Raw genomic sequence first — 20,935 nt, 5'->3', positions numbered from 1 at the left:
GCCCTTCTGCCCAGTCAGGGCTGTGCTTGGGAGGGTTGGATGTCCATCTGTGCAGTGTGCTGTGCTGCTCGGGAAGGGGGTCCAGGAGAAACCCGTCACTACTTTTGTTTGCTCTCCTGGAATTGCAATAGCATTCTGATGGTTGAAAAGCTCTGCCTTTGGTCTCGTGAAAAATTCCACACCTAGGCCTGATTACACCTAGCTCTAAATACCTGATGTATGGAGCATTCCCTATGACATTTCCTACAATAACCAGCAAACAGCTTCTTCTCATAGCAACCACCCAGCAGTGGCATTTTCCTTTCTGATCTTCTGTGGGCTGAAATGAGATTGACCTTTCCAGCCATAAATGCATCACCAATACCTTATTTTGCCAAATAATATTGTCCTCAGAAATAAGGCATCACAATATTTTTGTGTTGTGTTGCCCCACACAGAAGCCATTCATATCCATTAAGTCAAGTCCAGCACTACTGTATCAGAGGAAGAAACTGCAAGTAAACTTAATCATTAAAAAACAAATCCCTTGGTTTTGCATACCTCCAGTATTTATTTTTCAGGATTGTCTGTGCCTTCCTTTGCCACTGATTGCCATTCACTACTCACTTGCTTTTATTACTTGCATCTCACAATTTATTAGAACTTTGAGAGATCTACAAGAGGTGATAAAATGTGGGGAAAACGCCTGAGCAGATTCAGCTTCATTTCATTCTTTGCATTTATTGCTGCCATTGCTGACTGGAAGTCTCTGAGCTCACTGTGCTCTGCCCATAATCCAATCTATCCTGAAGAGGCAGGCAGCAGTTTACGAAGTGATTATAAGGATCTTTGAGTGTCCTCAAGGATTTTCTGTACTTGGCTGCAAAGGCATTTTGATCTGCTGTTGATGGAATGGGCACAATAAATCCCATCACTATGGTTCCTAGAACAGCACCTATTAATAACAAACAAGTCGGAGGGCAAGGACCGTGATACAAATTCATTGCAAGTGGGCTCAAGAATAATTATATGGCTTTTGACTGCATTGCCTGGTATCACAGTGGCTGCGAGTTCCTGCCCCTTGCTGAACCACATATTGTTGGTTCTCCCCTCGTGCCTGGAGAACACAGAATTTCTCCTGATGGCGATGTTTTGCAGCTACCAATAAAATGCAGAGCATTCTGCTATCCTGTCTTTTTTTTGATTCCTTGGTAAAAATAGATTAGACCTGCAGCTATCTGCATCTATAAATGCATCGTTTTTTGGTCTGAAACACATTGATAGTTATCTCATGAAGGCCAGAAACTGGATACTATTTTTGTAAGACTCCAGACTGGAAGTGCGCAGGCTGAGCTTTGCATTCTCAAATGTTTGAGGTATTAAAAAGCAGCAAGGGATTATGTTGCTAATGCCAGCTTGCTCCCACTGCAGCTGGCTTGTGCGTGGTTCAGAGATCTTCCCTCCCTCCTCCAATGTCTGCAGAGCATGTTGCCCTGGGGCTGTGGGGCAGTTGTAGGCTGCAGGCATGGGTAGATGCTAACTGCTGTGGGACGTTGCTGGATTGCTTTTATTAAACTGGTCCCGCTTTAAACTAAGCCTTGCCGCTTCACTTGCCCAGGTGCTTTTCCATCCTGCTGGAAGACCCCACTCCTGCCATTTTGCTCAGCACAAATACGTCTAATGTGATCTGTGCACTCTGCTTGCACCCATGTTGTTTACTGGGGATCCCAACCAACGCCCACTGAAGGCAACACAACACTCAGCTGTTGGACTGGGTCTACAGAACGGGGACGTTTCTGACATTTTCAGGGTATTAAGAGCTTGGATGACTGCAGAACTATATGGCAGGTTTTTATCAGGAGGAAAGGTAATAGAAAAAAATTACCTTTGAGGTGCCATCTTCCACTTTCCAAGTGTTTTGGAGATCCTTTGGGAAGAAAAGACATCATTTGGATTGAGCTAGTCGTGCAGATCCTTGAGGTGGGCAGGAGATGGAGGAGCTCCCATTGGACAGGACTCCTCGGTGTGTCAGCCTCCTGTCCATGAGCAGGGAGCATCCTCTCCATCGGCTCTAGGAGCTCAGACTTGCAGCTGGTGGAGCCTGTGGAGGCACGGACTGATCTAAGATGGATCCTGCCATCTCATCTCTGAGAAATAAAGCTTTTAGGTTGCTGTAGTTCAAGAACACAGGAGATGAAGGAGACAGCTGCCTTGAGAAGTTCAAATTCACCCTGTGCAAATTCAGTTTCTTTCTACAGGAAGCAATGAACATAATTTAGGGGGAGCCCCTATTTCTCTTTCCTAGTGTCACATAGGAGAGGCAGGAGCTGAGCTTCAAATGGCAGTACATTTCTCACTAGCTGCTGCTGTCACTTAATGATTCTGTTTTATTCTGCGTTTTTTAAAAGTATTACCTTGATCTAGAAGGGACATTTTATTGAACATTCATTTGCCACTCCAGGCATCGTTCATAAATTCATCTCAGCAGCTCAGAGGCTCTGTTCTGACAACAGCGTGGGAGTCTTGTATAAATTATTTTGCAATTCTACTTAACTTGTCCACACATCAGATTTTAGTTGTGACTGTCATTCCCCTGATAAATTCTCAGGCAGGTCTCTGTCGACAAAGCGTACCTCCCCACAGCTCAGGTGTAACGCTGAGCTTCCAGGAAAAATGACGGTGCTGTCCTTCGGAGCCAACGCACTCCGGCTCTGAAACTTCAAATCCAAACACCTCCAATCATTAGTAAATCTGCTGCGCAGTGTGATGCGTAGCAACTTGCCTTGAATAAAATATAATTAACGTGATTTAACTGAAATGGTGGAGATAAAAGAATTTTTCTTAACGGTTAATTTCAGTGAAATGATTTTCCAACGTTCTTGTCTGGATACTTCATTGTTTTTCCTTCCCCTTTTTTTTAAAAAAAAGGTTTGTTTTCAAAGAGTTGTGACCACCCAGACTACTATTTCTTAGTAATAACTCCAATTTTTGGCTACAAGGAGAATTTTAAACAAACGAACCTAAAAAAAAACAAAACAAAAACAAACCAACAACCCCCCTGTAGTTTGGGGCAGGGAATCCACCCTTCATAAAATCTTCCCAGATTTTATCTGCATTTGAAATAAAATGGGAATTGGTCCATGCCAAAAAGAGAGGCAAAGTACGGTTGCTCTGACTGACTCATGAAGAAGTTCTTTGGAGCTCCTGGTTTGTGTGCCCATTATAGACGCACTCCGATCCCATTTTGGAGCTAAACCAAGTAAAAACAGTTATTTGCAGCTACAAACAAACAAACAAATAAAAAGCAGCTCTTTGGGGTGATGTCCCTGAGCTGGTTGGGTTGGCTGGAGGATGTGCTGCGGCACACAGCCAGCAGTCAGCCTGCACCTCACATCATCCATTGCTTACATGGTGATTTCAAAGGGAAAGTAGGATGGCAATAAATTCAGTGTAACGACAGTTCTCCACACTGTGAAAGTGCAAAATAAATAACATGTAGGAGAGGCTTGTTAGTTTTTTCAGAGTATAGTTGTAGTAGGAGACGCTGTAAAAACTTTCAGTTGATTCCCAAGTGCGAACCATCGCCAAAACTCCAACACACTGTTCTTTTGCAGCCTTCAAGCTAACTGTTATTAATAATTACAGATGTTAATAACTGTTATAACTAAAATGAAGGGGTTTTTTTCCTCTGTAGGTAATATTTTGACACCAACATGGGAAAGCAAAACAGCAAGCTACGCCCTGAAGTCATGCAAGATTTGCTAGAAAGTACAGACTTTACAGAACACGAGATCCAGGAGTGGTACAAGGGCTTCTTGAGAGACTGCCCGAGTGGACACTTATCCATGGAGGAGTTTAAAAAAATCTATGGGAACTTTTTCCCTTATGGGGACGCTTCTAAGTTTGCGGAACATGTATTCCGCACCTTTGATGCCAACGGAGACGGAACAATAGATTTCAGAGAATTCATCATAGCCTTGAGCGTAACATCGAGAGGTAAACTGGAGCAGAAGCTGAAGTGGGCATTCAGCATGTACGATCTCGATGGGAACGGCTACATCAGTAAGTCAGAGATGCTGGAAATTGTACAGGTATGTGCTGCTCAAAGGCACCCCTTCGCTTCCCTCATTCCAAACAAATTATGGAGCGATGCCAGAATGAGAACTGGGTGAAAAACCATGGCAGCACCTGGGGTTGATGTTCTGAGTTCTCTGTATAATGCTTGAATGTAAAATGCTATTTCCTTTGGCAAAGGTTTGTCACAGTTCATCCTACAGCATTTGATATCCAACCTAAGTTTTTCTGAGTGATACACTGCATGGGAAGCTCTCCTCCAGGAGCAGAGCAGTTAGCCTGCTGATCAGTGTGCTTCTGCCCCCTGGGAAATCACTGCCAACTAATTACAGTTAATTACAGTTGGACCAAGTAGGTATCTCAGATTAACCAGATAGCCTACTTTTAAGGAAGACAGGCTCCCTCAATAAGAAATCTGCTTTGAAATCATGTTGTTATGAAAAAACAGCCCATGTATTTTAAAACACATCTGTCTGTCTAATTCCAGCATGGTCTGCATACTAATGCCGTACCAGCTATCTTCATACTAACTTGCCAGTACAGATAAACCTTCTTTGGATAGATGAAGTTTCCATACACTACTTCTTTGGATGCATTTTCTTGTGCTGTTAATGGGAGTCCCACCTCATTCTGTCTTTGTCTAACGCGTTTTTACCCTTGAGGTACATCACTCTACTGAAAGCTTTAATACATTTTTGGTACAATAGGGTATGTACACAGCTTGAGTCTGTGTAATGCAGCATTGTTCAAAAAAAAGAAAGGCTGTTATCAGATCCTTCACTTCGTTGGTGATTTTGCAGTGCTCGCTATGTACTGTATTATTCAGATTTGTATTTGTACTGGAAATGAAGAGAAAAGAATACACACAAATTACAGCCTGTGATGGCAAGCTGTGTGTATGGAATCAGCGCAATGTGTGATGCCCTTGTCTTTCTGTCGGGGATCTTCCGTGTCCTCCAAACAGTAACAAACACGCTTCTTCAGTAAGAGCAGATACGTGGCTCGGTTGCAAATGTAGAGTTGTTGTGTTGTTTTCCACCAATTTTAGTTTGTGTTCCAATTTCTGGGGTAAGAAGCAGGGCTGCCCTGAGCGAACAGACACCACTCAATCTCGGTGCAGGGGAGTATTTGCATTAGAAGAAACTCTATTCCTTCAAATCTTACATCCCTGTGGACAGGGTAACAGGCTGCCAAATGCATTTTTTCTAGCTATGCTTCTCGTCATGAAAAATAAAAAGGGAATCCCCAAAGAACTAAGAAAACACAAAGCAAAGACCAAAGGATTCCAGCACTAGCAAGTGCCTTCTCCTCAGGAGGAGACACACCAAAGGCTGCCAGCAAGTGTTTACAGGAGGCATAAGTGCTCAGTAGCAACATCCATCACCAAATCAGAAGGTTTACAGATACAGAGAACAAGGCCACAAGTGTGTTCATATCAAATTTAAGGTATTGATGGCTGGGATCTCTGTAGTGATCCAAACAAGGACCAGCAGAAATAGCAGCTTTTCCCAGTGACCACAGACCTGCTCACCAGCGTGCTTTGAGGCTGAAATGCTTGGCCTCCTTTGTCACCATCTTGGTACCAAACTATAGCAGTGCCTTTTACAACCATGCTGCCACCACAAAGTGAACCTGCAGTGCAGGAGGCAGCAGGAGCCCCTAGCTTCTCCCTGTTGGGTAGGATTACCAAGAGAGTGGTGAGGTGCTGGTACAGGCTGCCCAGAGAGGTTGTGGATGCCCCATCCCTGGAGGTGTTCAAGACCAGGTTGGATGGGGCCCTGGGCAGCCTGCTCTAGTATTACATGGGGAGGTTGGCAGCCCTGCCTGTTGTGGGCAGGTTGGAGATTCATGATCTGTGAGGTCCCTTCCAACCCAAGCCATTCTATGATTCTATGATTCTATGATTTGTTGCGTGGTTTCTGAAAGTACATTCAGCTGTGATCCGAAACCAGGCAAGAAGTGCCATTTCTTGCTTTATCAAGAGGTTCCTCTGATGTACAGTGATCAGCCTTATAAAAAAGCAGCTAGTAACTATCACTTTCATTTATGAAATATGATTATTTTTTTAATATGGAAAGACAGCATTCTGTATTGAATGCCTTTGTGGATGCCCTCAGCTTCTGATTGTGAAAAACAGAACTCTGTAATATCTCTGAGAGATGTCTCAGAGGAACCTATTACAAGTCCCTTATCCAGCATACATTTGCATACTGATGATATAGTAGAGTTTACTATGTTTTCATCTAGATTCGTGTTTGAGACAATATATCAAAATGAATGCAAAAAAAAAAAAAAAAAAGCAACCAATTTAAAAGTAGTTTCACTGAAAAATGCTGCCCCTTATTTACAGCTCCAGGGTACACTGGGATTACTGCATCTGAAATAATGCGGAAGAGAAGCATGGCAAGCTTCTCATCGTTTTCAGCCTGTTTCCTTTGTGCTTGGAAAGCCATTTCTCCACAGCCATTTTCTCTGTAATGCCAATGGTTACGTACGTTTTCCTTCTTAGTACCAACAACAGCGCTATGAACAGTTCAGAACAACTTTTTGTAGCCACTTTAATACTACTGCCAGTCACAGCACATCTGCAAAGTGCTGCAGGAAGAGGCTGCATAGGCTGCCCTCCTGACAGACCTCACCTCAGGTTCTTCTGCTCTAGAAATGCTTTTCACGTCTCTCGTATGTTTACCCATAATCTAAATAGCTCAGAACATTCAAAAATAACTGCAAACCAGATAGAAGTTTTGTTTTTGTTCCCCTGGATGAAATTGGACGTATTTGGCAAGAATCTCTTACGGTAAAACTTCAAATAAAATATGGAAGCCCTGTGTTAGGGGTGCATTTTTTTCACAGTGTGGAATCATGGGATTCACGTTATGAGTCCTAAGCCAAGAGGTGAGAATAACACTTTCAGTTTAATACAAACGGAGTATTGTATTAAACCCATTTCACCTGCTGGGCCGGGAGGAAACAAAAGCCGATATGGGAAGAAGTAGAAGCTGATACAGCAGCTTTCAGTAAAGACAGTATTGAAAATCATAGGATCATAGAAAGGCCTGGGTTGCAAAGTACCATAATGATCATTTAGTTTCAACCCCCTGCTACGTGCAGGGTTGTCAACCCCAATGGGATTAAGAGGAAAGCAATTTTTTCAGGTTGGTTATTCACTCCATGAGACTTCTAGCTGTCAAAATTAATTTTGATTGAGGAAAAAGGGTTGCCTCAAAATTTGTGCTGTTGTCATTGCCATCGCTGTAAGGAGCACTTCAACACTTTGCCAGCTTCAGCAAGAAAGCATAGACCTCACAGAGCTTTCTGGACAGTGTTTAGCAGTGCCACTAACTCTGTGCTGAGCAGCAGCTGGAGCAACATGTGGTGAAGAGGCGAGACTTGAACTAAAGCACCCACTGCAGTTGATATAATTGCAGGTGGAAGATGACAGGGAGGAGCTCTGGGAAGAACCAGACAGAGTGGATGAAACTGGAGCCTGTGCTCGCTCTAAAAACCCTTTCTTGGTGGCATTCAGGAGTGCATGGGAGCTGAAGAGGCCCTTCCTTGCAGAAGTCCACTTGGGCATTGATAAATGACCAGCTCTAAACCTTGTACTGTTTATTGCTACCAGTGGCTTTCTACTCCTGTGCTGTGAGGCTGAGGAGTTGCTCTCCATGTGGACTGGAGCTCCCACAGCCTTTCAGTGCCAGATTATGCAGCCCAGGCTTGGCACAGCCAAGTTCCACAGGGTTATTGCACGAAACCAGCTTCCTTTGAGACTTGCCTTTCAAGCCAGTAATAAAGAGCTCCGTGTAGCTGCAATGAATTAATATGGGGCAAATCTCTAGATTCTGAATCAGTTTTAGCTGGCTTTTACTTTGGGAAAACTTCCCACTGAACTTCTGAGTAAGGACAGAAGAATTTGTCCAGAGGAACCATTTTCAGCATGAAAGCAACGCTTACTATGTTATTCCCATCTGGCTTTCCTAGAATATCTCATCTGTTATTCCCTTCACACGCCTCTATGAAAAGGACCCTGTGGGATGAAGTCATCTTGAAGAGCTTTTTTTTGTCCTAAAAATCTGCATATTCTTACTATGGTTACTTTGACCAAAGTAAACACGCCTGCACTGCAGCTCCAGGGCATTCCTCCCACACTTTCAATACAGACTCTTTGCTTTGCCGTCCTCTCACCCTGAGCAAGGGAATGACCTCTCCACCTCTTCCTCCCTCAGACAAAAGCTAGACAGCCTAAGATGCTTACACATGGCAGCTTTACAAGCCTCATCTCTGCTCTAACCCCTGAGAGGCTCACATGCTGATCAGGATGAGGCAGGTGCAGATTCTTACTGACCACATTCTCCTTTTTTTTTTTTCTCTTCCTCTATTCCCTCCTTCCTGCATCTCCCTCATCCTGATGTCCACTTGCTCCCATGTTCATCCCTTCTACTATTCTCTTGGTCATCTGATAGTCAAGGTTGAGTGGAGAGCATCCCTGTCTGTTCTGCAGCTCATACTATTGCACCCTGAATCCCTTGGGACCCTTTGGGCATTCCCACAGCCTAGCTTATGATGATTAAAAGAGTGATCACCACCTTCCCATTCAGCCAGCAACTGACCATGCTGAAATATTCTTTCACTCCTGTCTGTAACCAGCATTACAGTCTCAGGAGATGGCAGATGAGGGAATCTGCAGCCTCGGCATTGGTGACACAACTGAAAGAGCAGATGTTTGACTGTGCTGAGCATAAGTGATGAATATTTAATTAAACAGATAAATGACTTTCTTAGGGTGTTTATGCTTCAAGTTATTTAAAGGCTAGGCAATTTGAAAGGTGAGCTGGCTCTTCCCTCGGAGGAGAAGCCAGTGAGATGGCTGAGGCAATGGGTGCTCATTGGTCTGCATGTAGAATGTGCTGTTCAGCTGTGTCCTCCAGCTGGTGAACCTACACAGAGACGTTCCTGGGGCTGTCCCCTGGGGATCCTGGGCCAGAAGGTTGGAGTGTGCCAGGCAGAGCGTTTCATGGATAGACAGTGAGGCAGAGGATCTTCAGTGAGCCTTCTGGGTCCTGCAACAACAACTCAGCCTGCAGAGCAAGAGGATGAGGTGAAGAGACCATCACTTCTTCTTGTTTTAAAATTAACATCACCTCTCTTTTAGGGGCAGCTAGGATCATATGTGACTAACAAAATTGTCCATGTAAAGAACCACAGTGGGTGGGACCAAGACGTGTTCTGCGTGGAACAAATTATGGATGGTGTTTTTCTAGCTCTGTAGGCACACAAGATGTCCACCTCATTGCTGGTCAAGCCTTCCTTATCTGTGAGACTCAGCAAAGGCAGGGATGAGTCACTGCCCTCCCACAGGCAGGATGCTGACGGAGGGTGGGGAAGGCAGATGGGTACACAAGGGGGGTGAAGGATAGGAGAGGTGAAGACAGAGCCTGGGTGGCTGAAGTGCTGATCGAACAGGCCACAGCACTGAGACAGTCTGCAGGACTGAGATGGGCTGTAGCACTGGGGCAGGCCACAGCACTGAGGCAGGCCACAGCATGGAGATGGGCTGGAGCATGGGACAAGATCTTGGTAATCTTTCTGCTCCCCGTGTTCCAGGAGCTGCCAGTGCCTAAGTGCTCTCCAAGTGGTGAATTCATCCAAAGAGTGTTCTTATAAGGGAAAATGTAGTCTCGGTCCAAAGTGAGATTGTGTTCAACTATGACTAAATCAGGAAACACATTATTTCCTAAATGAGTATCCCACTGAAGAGGGCAGCTTCATATACCTGTGTCTCCCTTCAGCTACAACAGAACAAGTCCCAGCTTATGTTTCCAGGGTGTTTTCTGCCTATTTCGGTCACCAGGAAGTGACCATACCCCTGCACTGACCTAATGTGATTCTTACCAGCTCTTTGCTTGTGTCATATCACACAGGCAATCTATAAGATGGTTTCTTCTGTAATGAAGATGCCAGAAGATGAGTCAACACCAGAGAAAAGAACAGAGAAGATCTTCCGCCAGATGGACACCAACCGTGATGGTAAGCTCCCTCCAGATGCCGGGACACCCCTCAATCTCACTGCTCCTCCTCTGGCCTCATGGGCAAAGCCATGGTGCCTAGGATCCCTCCTCACCCCTTTGCAGGCAGGGTGCTCTGCTGTCTCTGGGACTTAGAGGTGTGTGAAGATCAGAAAGAGTGCTCAGAAGCCCACATCCAGGTGTTTAATTTTCCACACAAATTATTCTTTTTCTTGTCAGTTCATTAATTTCACACTAGGAGATGGTAGTCTCAGAATAAACACCTAAGATTTTCCACTGAGGAATCAAGCATTGATTTGCCTGGATTTTTAGGTTTTTAAAAACCCTTGCCCTTGATGTCTGCTCTCACCTGATAGGGTGGTTGTTGAATGCAAAACAAGTGAAACCTCCCTGCACTTCTGCCATGCACCTCATCTTCTCAGTGCTTTGTATGAAAGTAACTTGCATTTCCTGAAAAAAAAAAACTCAAGGAATTATTGAACTATGGGAAAAATCAGCATGGCTGTGGCCTCTTTTCAAAAGGTGAGGTCTCTCCATGGTCTGTGGGAGCAAGCACAAGCCCTGTGTGAGATTCTCAGGTGACTCAGTCTCACCTCTGTCATAACCAGGGCTTGAATGTTTGGCCTTAGCTCAACCCTACCTCAGTGTAGGAGGATTTTGGCACTCTCCTGCCTTTCTTCAAGGCACCAGGAACCACATGTTGCTGGAGGAGATGTGACCCCATGTCTTCTCACCTGATCAGAGTACTTCTGACTACGCAGCACAGGCCCCCACAGAAAGTGATCCTCCATGGATGCAGCCGCCATCCTCTCCATCGTTCCCCCAAACCAGCATTCTGAGAAAGGGACCCATCTGCCAAGCACCCCCAGGGATTTCCCTTGCTCCCTGCCACTTTCCTTCCACCACTCTTCTCTGCAGGCTTGGCAGGTGTGCAGCGACCATCCATGCATGCTAAGTCAACGTGTCTCTTTTCTAGGAAAACTCTCTCTAGAAGAGTTCATCCGAGGCGCCAAGAGTGACCCATCAATAGTGAGACTCCTGCAGTGTGATCCCAGCAGCGCCGGGCAGTTCTGAACCCAATCTTTGGATGAATTATGTATCCGCTTTTTTTTTTTCCTTGCCAAACAACATTCATGGTAGTGTTGCCTCTGTATGGCCAATTATGCCTTCTTTTGTGGCATCTTATAGCTTCTTTTGTTGTGGATTAATTATAAGAATGCTGAATTGCTCTTAACGATTTGTCCAGAGCACAAGCAGTACTGTTTTAAACAGATATTGTGGTGTTATCATTGTTTTAAAGATTTTATTTTATTTTTTAACGTGTCTGTTTTGGAAAGTACACTTGAGAAGGACAAAACCAACAACAAATCCTTGGCAACAAGACATAATGACAGGTTTTGGGTTGCTGCTTTAGTAGCTGAGTATTCACCCAGAGGACCTGAAAGTGTAGCAGAGATTGAAGCAAAAGGGTTATGATGGGGTAGGACTCTCCTGGGATCTCCTCTCCTGCCCAGGAGGCACCAGTGAAGCTCAAAGACAGGATGATGAATGTGCACGACTGGTGAGGGCTGCGCTGTCTGCACCCTGCACCTACGCTTCATTGTTTCAATGCTGTGAACATTTTCAAGGTTGTACAGGAGAAGGAGGAGGAAAAAAAGAAATAATGCAATCGACAGTTTTTACTTGGTTTACAGTGGCTGATTTTACATGGCTTTATCTGAAAAATCCAGCAATTTGCAGTCCTGATCCCAAAATCCACAACTGACGATACCTCTTGCCATCTGGGGTCAGCAAAGGCAGACATGGATATTAAAAACTGGGTATTGACAACGAATTTAAGGGAGATACGTGTTGAATGTGAAATTTTCAGGTTAGTAATAAAGTAGTTTCTGCTAAGGAGAGCGGGCATTCAGCCAAGGAACTGACGTACACCTGCGAGCGGCTTAGAACCGAAGCAAACCAGCTATTTTGAACGTTCTCGTGTAGTACGACATTCTGGGGGTGTTTTTGTCTCTCTCCACGTAGCTAATGCAGTTCCCAGGCCTGCTCCTAGGGGAAGGCTGTCATCAAAACTTGTTTTAAGCATACAGTTGTAGCATTTATATTTCCTTCATTTCAGTGAAATTCAATGGTCTGTACTAAAACAAGGACATGGTACGCTTTATGGTATATTTATATATATAAAAATTAAAACGGAAAAAAAAAAAAAAAACCAAAACCAAAACATCAGCTCTGAAAGAAATGTTGAATGTTTATCTTTTCGCCTAGATGCAGGAGTTCTGAAATTTGCTGCTGCAAACCTTTGTCCTTCAGTCAGAGTTGCTGCTTTCCAAGCTAGGATGCAGACATGGGATTTCTTGGTAACCATACAAGTGCTGCTGCTGCAACAGAAAGGCTTTAGTGACTGGAGGCATTATGCTGATTAATTGGCATTAATCTGTCATTAGCTGAAGGCTGCTCTGTGATCCTGCTGGCGAGGTGTCCGTGTGGGCAACGCGCAGCCATGGGGAGCCGTGAGCTTGGCAGTGTGACCTTTGCCTGACAGGCAAGGTTGGCGTTTCGTCAAGTGACCTTGTAGATGCTAATCCCCAGTAGCCTTAATTTAAACTAAACTAAGTGAAATAAGTCTGCTTTGCAGATGATGATTTGCTAAGTACTAACTAGAAGTCGTGAAGAAGCAGCAGAGCGTGAATAATTTTTTGTTGAACGCTAGGTAGCATGTACAATGAAGAGAGAAGAAACTCCTAGGCTTAATTTCTCATGACCATTTCCTTTGGCAGGTTTAATATGCAAGGCATATTAAAATAAAATGAAAATAAATTTAAAAATGGCATTGTTAATCAGTTGTACCAAAAGGACCGTGAGTGGCTAACCCAGTGAATATCTTCAGGCACACCCCTATGTCTCAAATGACCGCAGAAAGCCAACCAAAAGTTTATTCCCATGACACTAATTAAAATCCTGAGCAGAGGTGTGTGGGGGAAAGTGAGAAGGTCGAAGAGGCCCAAGCACACAAGTGCACAGCCACGAGCAGGTTGCAATACTTAGTGCTTTCAGCTGTTGCGAGCATCACAGGCATGTTTTGCACCGATTCTTACAGCTGATGAAAATGTTCCTTAGCTCTTGCTCCCTGACCCTCGTCAGGTATCCTGTGAACAAATCTCACCCTGCAAAGGAGAACCTGAGCCTGCTTTTCCCTAGGAGTAACCCGTGTCCATCACCTCCTCACTGCTGCCGCCAGCAGAGATGCTACAGAGCACCCTGAGGCTCAGTGCAGGCCTCCAGCTCCAGAGCAGCACAGGCCCACAAAAGCTGGCACTTGCTGGGGATGAATTTGAAAATGTGATTGTAACTTTCAAAACTCTGCCTCTTATTTAAGTGTCTGCATTCCATCTCTTTTCAGTTTTATGAGACGTTTCTGGCCCAGAACCTCATCTCAGTTTGGTTTCCTTGGTAGTTTTGAGATTTCACGTGTTGGTGCAGTACAGCGTGTGTGTGAGAGCACAGCCTGCGGTGTGACTGCAGGCCAGTGGAGATGTAATGCTTTCCACAGCTCACACGGTCTGCAAGAGTGGGAGGTAGCTTACAGCTGCAGAGGACTTAGCTGGGGATAAGAGTATTGTATAAACATTTACAGACTAAACTAAGGTTATTCTTTTACATGACTACTGCTGATGATTGGTATTGTTTTAAACTATTTACTGTCCCTTTCTTTCCCTGCATCTGCGTGTACTTTCAATGTGAGTGGTAGCTGAGTTGGTTATGGGAACATCTGCAGGCCTCAGAGCAGCAGAACTGTGGTGCTGCACACTGCGTTGGAGCTTTCTGCTTTGCTGCCACTAACATTTGCAGTCATTACTGCTTTCAGAACCCTTTTGAAAACAAAATGACACACCCCATATAAAATGACACGGCAAGATAGATGATTTCAAGAGATCAGTTAAAAATACTTCTGGACAGGAGGGCTAGCAGACTGTACGTGCTATTGCATGTCACCTCTCAGCTTTGTAGATACACTGTTTAATAGTACTAGTGTGTGGAAAGGGTAACCTTCACTCATGGATGATCCAAATGAATTACTGAGTACTTCCAGCCTCTAGACTTCATCCACAGAAAACACCAGTCCCATTTTCCAGCATTCCCAGCTTGCCAGGTTCTGGGCCAGAAGATGCCAAGCAAAGTCCATAGCTTGTGTTACTTACAGCCCTTGTAAAACCAGCATGTGTGTGTTGTTGTGAGCACTTACAGCTTGAGAGGGCCAAGGAAAGATCTGTTTTGACATTATTTGGAGACCTTTGAGTTCAAAGCAGTGAGTGTTCCTGAGATAATGGTGCTGGGCTGCTCCTCTTAGGAGCTTTTAGGATTTTTACATTATTGCCAAGGCATTTTGTCCTGTGCTGTTCTCTGCTAGAAAGCATGATGTCCCCATTTTCAGGACACTACAGCTTAAAACACTAAGCCAGAAGTGCATGGCTTCTGTGGCTGGAAGAGGTCTGTGTGCAGAAGCAGTGCCCGGGGGCACACAGCGTGCTCACCCATCCCCAGCCCCCATCAGCTGAGCTGTGCCCTCCTCGCTGATGGAAAACGTGCAGTGCTGGGGCTTAGCCTGGTTTTCCTGTACTGCAGACTAAGTTAAGTCGTATTACCTTGCATTTGCTGTGGGCTGAAAGCACATGCATGGGCAGAAACCTGGGCTGAGCTGACTCATGGAAACTTGGTGAGCGGCCGTAACCTGATGTGGAGCCCTAATCTGCAGACTGAGCTGAGCTGAGCATGTGGCTGCTGGCCACACACTGCTCGGTACATGTGAGCAGGGCAGCACGGTGACAAGTGGCAGGTCCCTGGGGACACGTGGCTGTGGGAAGGGAACCCCTACGTGTAGCAATGCAGAACAATTGGGATAAAGGGGGCATCCTCCTAAAGTTTCCTTTTGAAGCTTGGTGTAGGGGTGCAAAGTAAAGTGAGCTGACAGAGGGCTGGGTGAGACCTGTCCCCAACGCCGCCGTGCCAGCACCTCCTTGTGTCTCTCTCATGGTGCTCCTTAGGTTTCATGCAACCAGGCGGTCTTCGAGCTCAGGAATTTGTTGTCCAGGAACTGGTGCAAGGCCAGTGGAGAAGAACGTTCTACCTGCCATTTGCACAACTATTCAGATGTGTGTCATACCGGGTGCGATCTCATGTAGGAATCTGGAAGCGGGGGAAGGCAGTTTCCTTGGTATCGCAGGCAGAACTCGTGCTCAGAAACACAGAGAAACTTGGCAAGCTCCAGGCAGCTGAGCAGGGCTCTGAGTTTTCCAGTGACTGTGCAGCAGGCAGACAGGGTACAGAGCAGCAGCATGCCATCCCCACAGCTCTGAGATAGGGTTAACACAGCATCTTCTAACTGAGCAGCTATGTCGTGTGCATGCAGTCAGAGGTGCCAGCAAAATACTCTCTGAGCACCTTTAGCACGAATGTGCAGCTGCAGAAGCAGAGTAGCTCTGCTCTTCCTTGCGTGGCAGCAGCCAAGCTGTTCACTGTGTCCCACTTAAGAAACACCATATGCTCCTCCTGGGAGCTGTTGGTTCCACTTCTAAGTATAACTGCAGGCAAACCTGTCAGGCAGGAGCTTTCCTCTTGGCTGTGGTGGACAAAGGGGAAACTCCATTTAATTCCATTTAAGTGAAGGTGAGAACGGCTGTTTCAGGTGTGTTGAGGAAAAAAGAGGGCTGTAGATTGGTGTGGAAGGCACTGACATTAGGAATCGGGACCATCACTGGAGTGGTTGTTAGATCCTTCTTGCACTGAGAACAGCAAAACAATGTCAGATGTGAAGAGACCTCCTTGTCCTTTGCAGAACTCATCCCTGGTTACACTGGGCGTCTCAGTTGGCAGCATCCCTTGCTCCCGCCTGGTTCTTGTTGCTTTTGGTTCCAAATTGTTCATATCAATATACGTATCGTTTCAGGGATAGGGATTTTCACAGGATGAGAAATGCTCTCTATACCTTAACCAGAACCAGGCCAAAAGTGAGAGGCTTCTGGGAATACATAGGTCAGATTTCCTCATGGCTCCCACACGTTGCTATTTAATACATAGTTGGGATCAAGATATCACCTGTAAAATGTTGGCTAGTGCATGAGAAGCAAGGGAAAAAAGTAGAACTTGGGTTGTTGTGAGCAATGTGCAAAGACAAGAGCAATGACAAACAGTGAGTTGCACCTTTAGACCTGAGTCTGAAGCCCAAGGCAGAGCTCCCCATTTGCTACAGGCAGCGCAGAAGAGCTCCTCTGCCCTTTCCAGCCCACAGGACCTCCTGGGCCCCAGGTCACCACAAGCTGAGGCTGGGGACTTGGGCTCTAGACATAAGGATGCCATCTGGCCACCCTTTCCATTGCATTCACTTGCTGCACGGCTGAGACACAGCTGATATCCTCCCCTCTTGCCCTGACCTGGTAGCAGAGATGCTCCCACCCTCCCAGGGCAGGCACTCAGACTCTCTGAGCCTTGCCCCATCTCCCAGCTGCCATCCCTACCCTCTCTACAAATGAATAACAAACACGTGCCCATGGCAGCCGCAGGAGCCAGGCTTAACACAGAGAACAGCTTATGTTTGGTTCCCAGCCTTTGGCCCTCCTGCACGCACCTTGCCAACCACACTACTTATTTACTCTTATTAAGTAGTGTTGGTATTAAACATCTCAAGAACACGCCGCACCTCTGGAACAATGTGGTTCTCATTACCGTTGATGTGTTTGCTGAGGCACTGCAGGCTGAACCTGACCAGTGATTGCTTTCTGCTCGCATGGTTTATTCCACAGAGGGCTGATTTCTCCCGGCAGGAACAGTGTCTTCCCATGCGTCACCGTGCAGCATGCGGTGCCCTGATGCTGCCTGGGGCATCCAGATGCTGTGGTCCAAGAGATAATTGTGGCAAAATAAAATAAGGTCAGGCGGAAACTCTTCCTGCCGCCTTTCCAAAGCACATATTGAGAGTGCGACCTCTGCTCCTCTCCTTGCCAGGACTGGGTCTGAGCAGTATTCAGGGCTGGCCTCACATTCCCCCACTGAATGGGATGACGGCGATTAGTAAACCCACCTGAGAAAATCCTCTTAAATTCTTATCTTCGATTGTGTTGTTAATTGGCTGCGCTTAGAGGGAAGATTAATGGATCCCACGCGGCTGTCTGGGGGAGAACTCGGAGTTCCTTGCCATCAGCACCACCTTTTCATTCCCTATCATGAACTTCTTTCTGTTTCCAGGACAACCAGTTTTTATTAGGATCTGAAAGAAAAGGCTAACAAACAAATAACTCCCCCTCCCAAACCAAACTCCCCCGAAACCAAACCAAACCCCAGGGTTTCAATGTGACGAGGGCCTGAAGGAGCTCACTAATGCCATTGTGCAGCACCTTAGCCATCGGAATGCCCTACAGGATCATGTTTCTTTGGCATTTTCTGGTTGATTTCCTTATTCATGTTTCAGTTGTTTTCTTGCTTTACTATTTATTTTGGAACCTCTCCAATTCAGCCCTGCTATAGCTCAGCCCCTGGGCTGGCAGAATTCTCAGTGCCAGAACATTACGAGCAAGGTGGGCTCGCAGTACCTACTAAAAATGAAGTGCTTAATGAAGTTAGGGGTTATTTTTGTTGGCACGTTTCCTGCAAGAAGACTGAGTTGCATTTCAATATGCTTATTTCTACCACTTGCTCACTCCAATTCCATCCACGCACTCTGGTAGTTTCTATTTGTGTATTCAGTGCGATTTTGCACTTGAACCCGAGGTGACCACTGCAAATACGTTCTGACAGAAGCACTTGATCTTTTGATTTTTAAATATTGCTCAATGGATGACATAATAGATAGAAAACTAAATAGATTTGACTGTGTAATTTGGACAAATAAGTCTGATGCCGCAGAGGTTAATGAGTGGCCAATAGCTGAAGGAGTCCAAGTGTCCCATTCCCGTTGTGTTCGTGGCCATTCCATGGGGAGAGCTCTCTCACCAGTGCCCCCAGGCTGCTCCTGCACCGCAGCATTCAGCAGAGGTACCAAACCCAACTTTAAATGAGCTGCCACGGGCAGACTCACTGCAGCAGCACGGAGTTCAGCACGTCCCATGTCTTGGCAAAATCAAATACCTCTCTAGAAGAATTCTTTGTAAGCAAACCTACATATCCTAAGAAAGACTTTTGCAACTCAGAAAGGAGAGGGACAACTACAAGTTAAACGAATTTGGTTCACATTGTTTTTATATGGCTGTCTCAAACTGTTCGTGCCCCATGTGTGGTTGCCTATAGCTATCGTGATGCTCCCACTTTTCTCTCCACTTCCGTTGTGTTTTCCTGCGGTGATGCTCTGAGACTCCAGCCAGTGCTCACCAGGCAGCAACGCCGAAGAGACATCTGGCAGTGGTGCCTGCAGGAAGGCTGCAGGCAGCGCTCAGGGTTTGTCTCTGTGCCGTTGCATGCTGTAGGAAGGTGTACTCACGGTGATGTGCGACCCCCACCCCCACAAGGAGAGCAGATGACCAAGTCATAGGAGGAGACCGTGCGGCAGAAGGCCATGTCTGTGTTTGTGGCCAAGCACGCGCCCCGTCCCCGCTGCTCGCTGCCAGCGGGGACTTGTCTGAATTCTTAGTGTCACAGCAAAGTCTTCTTATGCTGAAATGTGTTTGTATCATGCAACTTCCTCAGCAAAACACCCAAAAGATGATCTCTCTCTGACTGCCCTCTCCTCTCGAGAAGCTCTTCTCTTCTGTACATATGATATGCAGAATGTATGGAAGTCTTTCCAGCGTTGGTTTGCATTTTTAAGACTGTACTAATTAATGTGTGATACTATTGTGTTTTTGTAGTGGCATCTTTGATGTAAGATGTAAAAACTATTGAAAATGATTTTTTTTTGTTCTCGTTTGGCTTTTAGAGCTAGCACCAAGGACTGCATGCTCACTAGGATCAGCCTTTCCAAGGGCCGTAGCTGCACACAGCGCTGTTGTTTGACGTGTAGTACCGCGTTCTCATTTTCACAGGGGTCAGTTCTGAGCGGAAACTTCCTGAGAAGTCTGTGCTTCTGGCTTTCTCTCTCTCTCAGACTCAAGCTTTTGGATCACGGGCAGATGTGAGACCCACACGGTAGTCCCCAGCCCTCTTCCCTCCCAGCAGCACCCAGCCCCACTGCTGTCACCTCCAGCTGGGTTGACGCTGCTGGCAGCACTGGGACAACAGTTGGGACTAAAATTGCAGCGTAGTTAAATGTGGGCCTGAGCTGCAAGTGTGAGGTCAGAATCCCATTGGAGCGCTTAACATAGAGTTTGGGGTCAGTTCCTGTGGGATAGGGCCATCTGAGGGCTCTGATCCACATTTCTGGGCAGGCTCAGAGGGCCTCGCGCCCATCCTGTGGGCAGGGCTGGCTCTGAGAGAGATGCTCCTCCCGATTGTGTCCTGGGCCACAAGGCAAGACATGCTGCAGCTTACCGATTCCTTTTCCTTTCTTTTTTTAACTTTAAGAAGGAGAAAGCAGCTCAGACTGCACCTGACAAAGTGACTGACTTCAAAAGCATGTTTTTCCTCATTATATAGACACTCACAAAACAGCATTGTGTGGTTAAAAGGCGCGTTTGTGATAGTTTCTTTTCCAGTGCCAAAATATATAAGCAGTATTGTTTGAAGGGAAATAATAATAATTTTTTTACTGTATTGTTATTACTGTTGAACAAATATTGTTTTTAAATGTTAGATTTTGAAGAATTTTGTATTGTAAACTGTTTTGTGACATGGTGCTTTTTCATACTGGAATTATTGATTGCACCTAAATATGAATTATTTTGTTTTCTTATATAAATATGTAACCTTGAACAATCTCGATGACAACCAATGTACGGTGGATACTGAAGGTTCACGCAAATTCTCCTACTGAAATCCCCTAAATGTTCTTTCCTACTAATAAATATTCTGCTGCAGCCAGCTACGTGGATGTGCTGTTCTTCCCCTCCAACCTGGAGCTCCGCGGCCCCCTCCTGCCCACAGACGGGCTGTGCCCAGCTAAGTCCATTTCCAGAGCTTAGTGAGGGCTTAAACCATGCATGGGTGCGGGCAGCACGTTGCAGAGGGAGGGCTGCCGGCTCCAAGGGCGGCTGTTTCCTCATGCAGCCACAGGCATTTGCTTTAAGCTCCTCATATTTTTACCTGGGTTAAATTTGGAGCTGGGATTAGCACCGGGATGCTAAAAGTAGTTTAAATACCGATGGGAGGTAACTGAGACCACTGCTTGTTTCCACCTCAGATTAATAAAATCCAGCTTATTTGTGAAATGGCGTGTTCACAGCAGCTTGAAAGAGGCCGGAGGGTGACGGCTGATGGAGCATCTGCTCAATGGCCCACCCCAAATTCAAACCCAGTGTCTGAGCGCTGCCCAAACACTCCCTGAACTCCGGCACTCGGGCCGTGCCCACTGCCCTGGGCAGCCCGTTCCGTGCCCACCGCCCTCTGGTGCACAACCTGTCCCTCACCCCCACCCGCCCCTCCCCTGACACAGCTCCATGCCGTTCCCTCGGGCCCTGTCGCTGTCACACAGAGCAGAGCTCAGCGCTGCCCCTCCGCTCCCTGTGAGGAGCTGCAGCCGCCATCAGGCCTCCCCTCAGCTCCTCTGCTCTGGGCTGCACAAACACAGCGGCCTCAGCGCTTCTTATATGAGACACAAGCTGTAGGCCGCCATCAGTCTCCAAAAAATTCAGCCAAGCCCTACAGGAGGGAAGGGCTTTGCCCTCTCCAGATGAGGGGCAGTTGAAGCACACTCAGCTGCCTCAGAAGCACAGGGCACTGCTGAAGTTGCAGTGGTTCCCATCTGCAGCACTTCTCGCCACTCCTCTCACAGG

General features: G+C 46.2%; 1 protein-coding gene across 2 annotated transcripts in view; it reads left to right on the top strand.

Moving 5' to 3' along the window:
- The window catches only part of NCALD (neurocalcin delta), a 49,648-nt gene extending 29,622 nt beyond the window's left edge, over positions 1-20,026 (top strand). The window contains exons 2-4 of one of the 2 annotated variants that reach the window (NM_205143.2): positions 3,674-4,070; positions 9,975-10,080; positions 11,056-20,026. In NM_205143.2, the coding sequence (NP_990474.1) occupies positions 3,693-4,070; positions 9,975-10,080; positions 11,056-11,153 (582 nt within the window). In that variant the 5' untranslated portion in view covers positions 3,674-3,692 and the 3' untranslated portion in view covers positions 11,154-20,026. The remainder of the gene's footprint in view (positions 1-3,673; positions 4,071-9,974; positions 10,081-11,055) is intronic. The other variant, NR_173699.1, reaches the window with a different exon arrangement.
- Positions 20,027-20,935: the final 909 nt, after the last annotated feature.

This window comes from Gallus gallus, chromosome 2 (assembly GCF_016699485.2).
Source record: "Gallus gallus isolate bGalGal1 chromosome 2, bGalGal1.mat.broiler.GRCg7b, whole genome shotgun sequence".
Classification (NCBI taxonomy): Eukaryota; Metazoa; Chordata; class Aves; order Galliformes; family Phasianidae; genus Gallus; species Gallus gallus.
This window is presented reverse-complemented; position numbering and strand designations above follow the sequence as displayed.